Source organism: Punica granatum, chromosome 3 (genome assembly GCF_007655135.1).
Source record: "Punica granatum isolate Tunisia-2019 chromosome 3, ASM765513v2, whole genome shotgun sequence".
In the NCBI taxonomy this organism is placed as follows: Eukaryota; Viridiplantae; Streptophyta; class Magnoliopsida; order Myrtales; family Lythraceae; genus Punica; species Punica granatum.
Genome location: NC_045129.1, coordinates 29,346,776 through 29,356,947, shown reverse-complemented (window position 1 = coordinate 29,356,947; position 10,172 = coordinate 29,346,776). Strand labels below are relative to the sequence as shown.

Here is a 10,172-nt window from a genome sequence, read left to right as displayed (position 1 = left end):
TGAATTAAAATGCTCAAAAGTTTTTGACCGGAAAAGCTTCTCGATAGAATTTTTCGGGGATGTAAAAGAATTATGATCATGCCCTTGAGGTGTATCTTTTCCCTTTGCTTTGCAGGTCAAAACTCGAAAATAGATGTCAGGTACTAGCCTGGAGAGAAGAAAACGATACAAATATGTGGTGAGACATTCTTATTTCTTTTGCGATCTTGATCGATCTCTTCAAAATACTCACTAGAGACCCGATACACAGCCCCAGTGAATATTGGGTTTTCATTATCTCAACTATCACTGCAAGTTTTGACAAGTTTTCTTCTTTTGAGGAGATATTGGGAATGTTTTAGTATATTAAGAAGTAATCATGAATGAAAATGTTGCAAAAATTTTCGACTGGAAAAATTTCTGGATAAAATTTTTCAGGGATGTCAAAGAATTTTGATCATGCTCTTAAACTGTATCTTTTCCCATTGCTTTGCAGGCCAGAACTTGGAAATAGACAATAGCCACAAGTTTGGAGGGAAGAAAACGACACTCATCCGGGAAATAATCCCCATAGCTTGAGATCTTGATTAGTCTCCTCGGACTCTCCAGTCTTTTGTGATCTTGATCAGAATACTTACAAGAGACATGGTACATAACCCCACTGAAATTGGGTTTTCCATTATCTTGAATAACACGGCAACTTGCGACAAGTTTTTTTCCTTTGGGTTCGTATTAAGAAGTAATCGTGAATATAAATGATGCAAAATTTTTCGGTTGGAAAAAAATTTTTGATGAAAGTTTTGGGGGATATAAGAGAATTTCGATCATGCCCTTGAATTGTATCTTATCTCTTTGCTTTGTAGGTCAGAACTCGAAAATAGATGTTAGGTACGAGTCTGGAGAAAATAAAACGACATTCGGCCAGGAAATAATATCCATTTGGTCGGGCATTTTTGTCTCTTCTAATCTTGATTAGTCTCCTCAAAATCCGCAACTTTTGCGGTCTTGATCAATCTCCTCAAAATACATACTAGAGACACCGTATATGGCCTACTGAATATCGAGTTTCCAATATCTCGAATTAGTTACCAATAGAGGGAACATACTGTGTTTGCACATGTATGTGTGGGCATATGTGCAAACACGGGATATTTGTAACTAATTTGCAACTAATTTGCATATATGCTCGCACGTTACTCAGGCCTTATTTTTTTACAATTATTTTTTAAAGAAATATTAAAAATTAAAATACTTTGTACATATAATTAGCAAGTAATATTTACTTCTATTTATTGCACTCATAATGCAGGGAAATGAAAATTCAATCAATCGGAGACTCCCATAATAAACCAATGAGTAAATAGACAATTCCGTTCATGACTTTTGTAAGTTGCATCAATTTCGTTCCTGACTTTTTTTTTTGCATCAATTTCTTCATCAACTTTGCACTTTTGCATCAATTTAATTCCTCGGTATGTCAATTTAGTTCATCGCTACATCAATTCAGTCCCTCGCTACATCAATTCAGTCACTGTTACATCAATTCAGTCCCTACATTACTTCAATTTAATCCATGTGTTACATCCATTTAGTCCCTCGTTACATCAATTTAGTTCGTGTTACATCGATTTAGTCCGTGAATGGTGGAGTTACATCAATTTAGTCCTTGTGTGGTGTATCTGGTCCCAATGTGACAACAGTTTGGTCCCCTGCCACATCAATTTAGTCATGTCGTTAAGTATGACTGTTAGCGGTATTAAATGGTGAAAATTGATACATCAATGTGGTCCCCGTGCTACTTCAAATTAGTCCATGTGCTATTTTCGAACAAATTGAACACCCTCGCCTTCCATGTGCTACATCAATTTAGTCCTTGCACCATTTTTTTACAAACTGAACTAAACTCCCGCTTTCCTTCCTCCTTCCCCCAATTGAACAAAGCCATGTTGGCCTACTAGATGGATTAAAGCGGATGGATTGAAGCAGCATGAAGTTAAATGAAGGAAAAAACTCGCCAAAATAAAATGGAATGGGGTTTTTCCTCCAAATGGCCAATTGTTTACGCGTTTTGTCAAATCTATCCCATGTTTTTTTTTGTCAGTTATATCCCATGATTTATATTTTGTTTCAAATCTATCCCGCCATTATATTTTCGTCAACATCTAACGGTTTTGCTATAATAACCCTTTTTATCCATGATAGATTTGAGAAAAAACTAAAATCATGAGATAGTTTTGAGGAAATAATTAAAATCATATGATAGATTTGGGAAAAAATTGAAACCATGGGATAGATTTGGAGCCTACAAACGTTTCATTAATGGACAACAAAAACGGTGAAATAGATTTCGAACAAAATATAAACCATGTGATATATCTGAAAAAAAACATATGATAGATTTAACAAAACGCGTAAACCATTAGGTGGCATAATTCCCCAAATGGAATTACAAAAATGACTATATTATTATTATAGACAAGTTTTTACAAGAGATTGTACATGTTATTTTGTCAAAGTAGCTACACAAAAGGTATAAACAGAGGCAATATCTTTGGTAATCTAACATGTATCCAACCCAAAATAATGCCAGTCAATATGATTTTGGAACAAACATAACTAAACCAAGCTTTGTTTTCATTAATTGTTCCCAAAATGTGGTATATGAGTTTTTACAATCTGTAGTTCAGTTATGTGGTCTCCTTGGTTGGAAATATGCTGCAAACCTAGCAGCAGTTCCTGAACTTACAGCTTCCATGGTGTGTGCTGTGATGGGAGTGTGAGGGGGCCTGGCTGGAGGGGCTGTCATTGATTAGAAAAATGAGGCCTCAACAAATGTGCCCATTTGAGGAGCCTATATATGATATTAAGGAGAGTCCATTAGTAACAGCATTTAGACAAATCGAAATGTACTAATGAAAGCAAAAGTACATGTGATGACTGTGCTGCAAATAGACCATACTAAGATGGTTGTGATGGTTGGGGTGTAGCATATTCTTGTGATATATTCATTTCTTCTGGTGTAGCTTCCATACTCTCATTCATTTCCACTTAAACATTTACATTCTCTGCTTCAACTTGCTTAGAACTACTCGGAGCACCAGCTGAAGTAGAAGCACCATGCCTATCATTTTTCCCCTTAGCAGCTGGTTGTCTAGTACATTTTCTCTTGGTGTGCCCCATTTCTCCACACCTGCTATACCTTGGATCATTAGACTTCATCTTTAACTTGTGAGGGTTAGCCTTCTCCTCTGGAGCTTTCTTCCTCTGCTTCTTGGGTCTTCCTGGTTGTTTCTTAATCTTTGGAGGAAGGATAGCCTAATAATCATGGTCACTGATAAGATATATGAATGATTCATAAGCTTTCTGTGTGACCTCTTTTCTTAAGAAATGATTATCAAAACATGAATCTAAGTCCTGACAGAGCAACAACACTTTAGGAAGCATGTGTGCTGATGATCAAAACCCCTCAAAAATCTAATTATTTTAAAAGTCACATTTCACCGAAACACAGACAGAGACAACGAAAATTACTTGGGTATGCAGACAAACTTTTGGTTATCATCTTCCATAGTGCTTGTTTGAGTCTTTTCTTGATGATCACCTCACTGGAACTTTGACTCTGACCTTCGTACTTGAACAAAGAGAATGCACAGAGACAGCAAGATAGAGAGAGAGAAGAAGGCAGATGAAGAAAATGAAACGTCTGCAAACGGGCAGGAAAAGGGAGGGAGAAAGGATGATGATATCATCAACATTTAGGATGTAACTGATGTAAACAACATCATTTAATTTTGGGGGTTACATCAATTTACCCAGGTGTTACATCAGTTCAGTCCCTCAACAAACTAACGGAACAACAATTCCGTTTGCCCCTTCTCCCACAAGAATCAGATTGATGTAACCGGGGATCGATCTGATGTCACGCCAAATTCAGTGACTTGTGTTGTACTAGGCAGGGACTACATTGATGTAACTTAGGGGACTAAATTGATGTAATGAGGACTAAATTGATGTAACGAGGACTAAATTGATGTAACGAGGACTAAATTGATATAAAACATGGACTAAGTTGATGTACCATGGACTAAATTGATGTTACGAGAGACTAAATTGATGTAGCAATGGACTAAATTAATGTATCGAGAGACTAAATTGATGCAAAAGTGCAAAGTCGAGGACGAAATTGATGCAAAAAAAAGTCGGGGACGAAATTGATTCAACTTGCGAAAGTCAGGTACGAAATTGCATATTTACTCTAAACCAATAAATAAAAGTAAAACAAGTGAAAAGAGAACTTGAGTGGCCGAAGTTGAGGAATAGTAGTCACTCCCCCCCTCTCTCTCCCCGCCCTCTCTATGAAAAATATCGTATGTTCTCGTATTTTTCATTGGATCACTATTAAAATGTAACTCTTGCTACTACTAAATGTAGAAATCATTCTACATTTCGTATATCAATAAATGAAATACATATTTCATTTTCATAGAATTGTTAATACAAAAAAATTAAATTTTAATTTTAAAAAATACTAATATAAAGATAATAAATCAATCCTCCCAATCAATATAGCATCTATTAATACATAATACTACGTATAAACCTAAGAAAGATATATCGTAGTTATAACAAACTTAAATTTTTACCTCATATATCTCATGATTTTACTGCTTTTTCAAATCTATTCTATACTTTTAAAATTTTTAAAATATTTCATGATTTATATTTTTTTTCAAATCTATCATAACGTCATATTTTTCATTAATGAAACGTAAGTAGGCTCCAAATCTATCTCATAATTTTAATTTTTTCTCAAATCTATTCCCTGTAAAAAGACCACAGTGGTAAAATCGTTAAATATTGATGGTAGATCTAATGATGGATAAATTTTGAAAAAAATATAAATTATATGATATTTTTGATAATTTTAAAAATATAGAAGAAACGGCGAAATGATAGGATATGTAATTTGCCCTAAAAGATTTGCAATTATATATTTACGAAAATAACAACCGAAAAAATAATCGAGAGGACCCGCGCAAGGCGAGGGATTTCGACTCTAGTTGAATTGAATAGGGATTCGAAGGTGATAGTCACCTTCACTGCTACAGCCTTCCCTTTCTCTGCCTCCCCCAAGAAGACGACACGAGTCGGCGCCAAAGATGCCGGGGCGATTCCACGCCATCCTCCGCCGCCGCCTGCAGTCCTGCAAGAATAACTACTCCACCGTGGAGGAGATTGTGGAGCATCTCCTCTCGACATACCCTGACTATAGCCGCCAACGGCTGCAGCCCTTCACTGTTAACGTCCGGAAGGCATTAGAATCGTCACCGCCGCCGCCCTCGCCGGCCAGCAAGAAGCAGAAGCACCAGAATCAACTGCAGCAACGGCACCAGTCTCCTCCGCGACGGTCGATTTTCCGAGACGAGAGCGAGGACGAGAAGGAGGAGGAGCTCGGTAGAGGGAACTGTAGCAGAAAGAAGTCGAAGAAGGCCAGCGAGGGCGAGCAGCGATTGCAGAGGATGGAGGTGTCGCACTTCAAAAGGAATCAACAAAAGAGGAATCAGGATACAGCGTCGTCGACGGATTCCAGTGACGATGATGAGGATGATGAAGAGAGTGAAGAGGATGGGGCTGTATCGACATCCGAGGATGCGATTTACGGGCAGAAAGTCGAGCCGGAGTTCGACCTGATGAAGTCTGTGCTGCGAGCGAACTACAGCAGGTCGAAATTAGCGAGAGAAGAGGAGAAGGCTCCGAAGGAGAAGAACATTGAATTGGAGGTCGTTAGCGCTAAGCCTAAGAGGAAGATCGATACGATGAATGGCGGCGGTGACATTAAGGGCGAAGCAAAAGTGAGGAGCGGCCTCGGCTCTGTTTCAAACGGGACTCCCGTAACAATGGAAGGGAAAGAGGGGCCGAGGTTTCGGGATTTAGGGGGGATGAGGGATGTGTTGGAGGAGCTGAAGATGGAGGTGATCGTGCCGCTGTATCATCCACAGATCCCGAGGATGCTCGGTGTGAGGCCAATGGCAGGGATATTGTTGTACGGTCCCCCGGGTTGTGGGAAGACCAAGTTAGCCTATGCTATAGCTAATGAGACCGGTGTCCCCTTCTACAAGATTTCCGCTACTGAGGTTGTCTCCGGCGTCTCAGGTAACTGAGCTTGTTTACTGTCATCGGCTCATTATTGGAGAAGGAATGCTTGCTTTACTGTCAATCTGCTTGTTTCCAATCTGTTGTCTTGTTTCGAATGTGATATGAGTCTTCTCATTAACATAGGGATTGCCCCTGTGTTGAGTTTTGAGGAGAACAAAGCTTTGAGCTCTTTACAGGTGTGGAGTTGATGATCTCTTTTGAGTATCGAATGAACAAACCTCATGATAATCTGTTCCGATGACTCCATATCAGTTCTCTTTGGATTTGAGCTCCTGCTCAACCTTGCTTTTGTGGTGCTAAACTGTTCAGTTCCGGAAGAGAATATAATTTTAATTTTAATGCCTCTGCTATGTGTAGGTGCATCGGAGGAGAATATCCGAGACCTCTTTACGAAAGCACATAGAAATGCACCATCGATTGTGTTTATAGATGAGATCGACGCTATTGCTTCTAAACGGGAAAATCTACAGAGAGAGATGGAGCGTCGAATCGTGACACAGTTAATGACCTGCATGGATGAATCTCATGGACCGCAGAAATCATCATCCGATAAAAATGGAGATTCGGGGGACTCTGATTCCAGGCCTGGCTATGTTCTCGTAATTGGTGCTACCAATAGGCCCGATGCAGTTGACCCTGCTTTGAGGAGACCTGGCCGATTCGATCGTGAGATTGTCTTAGGCGTTCCTGATGAGAGTGCAAGAGCCGAGATTCTTTCTGTGCTAACGAGCAACCTAAAACTCGAGGGTTCCTTTGATCTTATGAAGATAGCAAAGTCTACACCAGGGTTTGTTGGAGCTGATCTGGCAGCTCTCGCTAATAAGGCTGGGAACCTTGCTATGAAGAGAATTATTGATCGAAGAAAGTTAGACTTCTCTGGAAATTCCGTAGACCGAGATCACACAGATGAATGGTGGCGACAGCCATGGTTGCCTGAAGAGATGGAAAAGCTTTCCATCACCATGGCTGATTTTGAGGTAAGAGGGCCCATTTTTTGTTTGTTGTGATATGAGTTTGTGTGGAATAGATTTTTATCGTCTTGTTGCATGACAAGTACTTATGGATTTAAGTTGTCAATACTTTGTATTCCAACATGACTCTCTAGCGTCAACAAGCACCCTAGGAAGTCCCATATGTTGGCACAAAGAACATGAGGAAGAGGGCGGCATGAAGCTTGCTTGAAAATAATCTGATTTAGATGAGGAATTTCGATTCTTTGGCAATTACAGCGTCATCTGGAGTGGTATTATATTGAATTACTGCATAATGTTCTCGGGACTCAGACTCTCTGCAAGTATAATCTCCTATAGTTTGCACTACCTTGGACATCAGAATAGATACTAATGTTGTGCCTATATCATTACTTAAAGGAATATGAGAAACCTCAGAACTGCAACTGCAGCTTGAATTTTGATTAATGCTTTAAATACGATGTTTCCTATTGCTTTCAATGTGATCTTTCTCAGGACGCAGTAAAAATGATTCAACCATCATCTAGAAGGGAAGGATTTTCTGCAATTCCTAACGTTAAATGGGAAGATGTGGGCGGCCTTGATTCATTGAGGCAGGCATTCGATCGTTATATAGTGAGGCGGATAAAATATCCAGAGGAGTATGAGGTGGGTAGGAATCTCACCGCCCCCCCTTCCCCCCTGTTAGTAGTGCTTATCTTCTACTGCACGAGCTGGAGCTGATATAATATCCATTTATCTATTATCATCATACGATCTAAAAGGTGCATACTGTGAATCTTGGATTCTTGATGATGCTCATACACTGGAGATTTATTTCTATTCTTCAGGAATTCGGGGTGGACTTGGAGACCGGGTTTTTGCTTTTTGGGCCTCCAGGTTGTGGTAAAACACTCATCGCCAAAGCAGTCGCTAATGAGGCGGGAGCTAACTTTATTCATATAAAGGCAAGTTCCCTCAGATGTTTTCGGCATCATTTTTTCAAATTCTTGATAGTTTAATAGGAGCATTGCTCCAGTAACCTTGCAAATGTATGTTCTGATTTACTATAGAAACTGCTAATGAATTGTTCCGACTGTACAGGGCCCTGAACTTTTAAATAAATATGTTGGAGAAAGTGAGTTGGCAGTTCGTACATTATTTAGTCGGGCTAGGACATGCTCGCCATGTATTCTTTTCTTCGACGAGGTCTAAGTCACTTCTCTTTCCGATAGAATTATAATGTCAGTCACTTTTGTTGGAGAAAATCTGAATCGATGTTTTCTCCACCTCAATTTATTCTTGGAGCTTATTGTTCACACGCTCCAGATTGCTCCATTTGCAGGTAGATGCACTTACAAAGCAGCGTGGTTCAGAGGGTGGATGGGTCGTTGAACGACTATTGAACCAGGTCATTAATTTCTGGAACTCCCAAGGATATATTCCAAATTTTCATTTGCCTATTTCATTGCGGCTACTACTCATGTTTAGTATGTATATTTGAACCTGTTATTGCTGTCACTGCAGTTACTTATAGAATTAGATGGTTCAGATCATCGACGAGGCGTGTTTGTCATTGGTGCCACTAATAGGTTAATCTCTTTCTTTGGCAAATGCATCATGAAATTGCCATTGCCCAGTGTTTTTCTTCTTGTTGTCTTGTATAAGTATTGTCCGGTGTGACCCCCCCCCCCCCCCCCCCCCCCCCCCCCCCCTCCTAAATGGCTTCTCTTTACAGAATTGAGGTGATAGATAGTGCTCTTTTACGACCTGGGAGATTTGGGAAGCTTCATTACGTTCGTTTGCCCAGCCAAGAAGAACGTGCCTTGATCTTGAAGGCTCTTGGCAGGAAGAAACCTCTAGATCCTGATGTTGATTTGAATTGCATTGCTCAAATGGAAGCATGCGAGAATCTTAGTGGTGCTGATCTTGCTGCATTGGTCCGTCTAATCCTATCTGATTCAAGTTTCATTAACTCTCTCTCTCTCTCTCTCTCCGTGTGTGCTTTCATGTCATGGAGATCTTTAATTTTAATAACGTGGTTCTGTTTACTTCGTTTTGACTAAATACCAGATGAATGAAGCTGCAATGGTTGCTCTCGAAGAGAAGCTGACACCTTCTGGGGGCAGTTCTGATCCGTGGACCATCAAGACAAGACATTTCGAGCAGGCACTGTCTAAGATTTCTCCGTCGGTCTCTAAAATGGTTCGTTCTAAGTGCTACCTGCTCCTGACTTGAAATGCACCACTTCACAACTTCTCTAAAATGTACTAGTGTTTACCTCGTTCTTCGACTTTTTGTGTTGAGCAGGACATACAGATCTATGAAGGACTCGCAAAGGAATTAAAGGCAGAATGAGATCGAACTGTAATCACCAAACGATTTCCTTAAGGTTACTTTCCTCAATGTTCAACTGCAGATCATACTGAAGAGCCCAGAAATTTGATGTCATAGAACACTCTCTGTCTCTAGCTGAATAGATGCATGATCGGGCAAATGGATTTTGCCGCTGAGTTTTGGGGAAAAAGAGGGAAAAAAAAGAGAGGGAAAAGTTCAAGTTCGAAAATTTCTTGCTTGCTCTGCTCATTTTGGATGTAACAATCATAGAAGGTGTAAATTAAGAATATTTTGTTATGTCGACCCCCGAAAGAAATGATTTTATTCGTAGGTTTTCATAGGGTACCAAAATTTTGTGCTCTTGTTTTTCGGCATTCAGTTTAGTATTTGCTGAGACATACTGTCTATTTGGGTATGAGCCTTTGTTGTTATTTTGGGGAATCAAAATGTATCGATATTGTTTAGCGTCTGAAGATTTTGCGTGCCTCAAGGACTAATACTGTTGGATCAGTACTTTTGTTCTCTCTACCATGGTCGGACTTCCATTAAAAAGAGAGAGAAAAATGCCTTTTTTGGCTCGGTTTAATACATTAATGCTGCTCGAATCGAGCATCTGTGAGGGCGATGTGCAAGCTTGGATTGATCAACTGTCAAGCTTAGCTCGAGCTAGAAGAAAACTGAACTGGATTTCAGCAGTCTTCGAAGTGAGTAAATAAATAAGAACTGGGGCAACACCCGCGTGATGCCATG

General features: G+C 39.7%; 1 protein-coding gene across 1 annotated transcript; it reads left to right on the top strand.

Moving 5' to 3' along the window:
• The first annotated feature begins 5,012 nt into the window (after positions 1-5,012).
• Positions 5,013-9,919, top strand: LOC116200292 (cell division control protein 48 homolog C-like). Its single transcript, XM_031531146.1, has 10 exons — positions 5,013-6,132; positions 6,493-7,112; positions 7,602-7,754; positions 7,937-8,053; positions 8,190-8,294; positions 8,431-8,496; positions 8,613-8,677; positions 8,824-9,025; positions 9,159-9,290; positions 9,396-9,919. The coding sequence occupies exons 1-10, from the start codon at positions 5,139-5,141 to the stop codon at positions 9,441-9,443; spliced, it is 2,502 nt and encodes an 833-aa protein (XP_031387006.1). The 5' UTR covers positions 5,013-5,138; the 3' UTR covers positions 9,444-9,919.
• The last annotated feature ends 253 nt before the right edge of the window (positions 9,920-10,172 follow it).

Bases quoted from the DNA above. Each gene is read 5' to 3' on its own strand.
- LOC116200292 (XM_031531146.1), top strand. From the start codon at position 5,139: ATGCCGGGGCGATTCCACGCCATCCTCCGCCGCCGCCTGCAGTCCTGC. The intron at 8,497-8,612 runs GTCATTAATTTC...CTGTCACTGCAG, and splicing joins TTGAACGACTATTGAACCAG to TTACTTATAGAATTAGATGG. The intron at 9,291-9,395 runs GTTCGTTCTAAG...TGTGTTGAGCAG, and splicing joins CTCCGTCGGTCTCTAAAATG to GACATACAGATCTATGAAGG.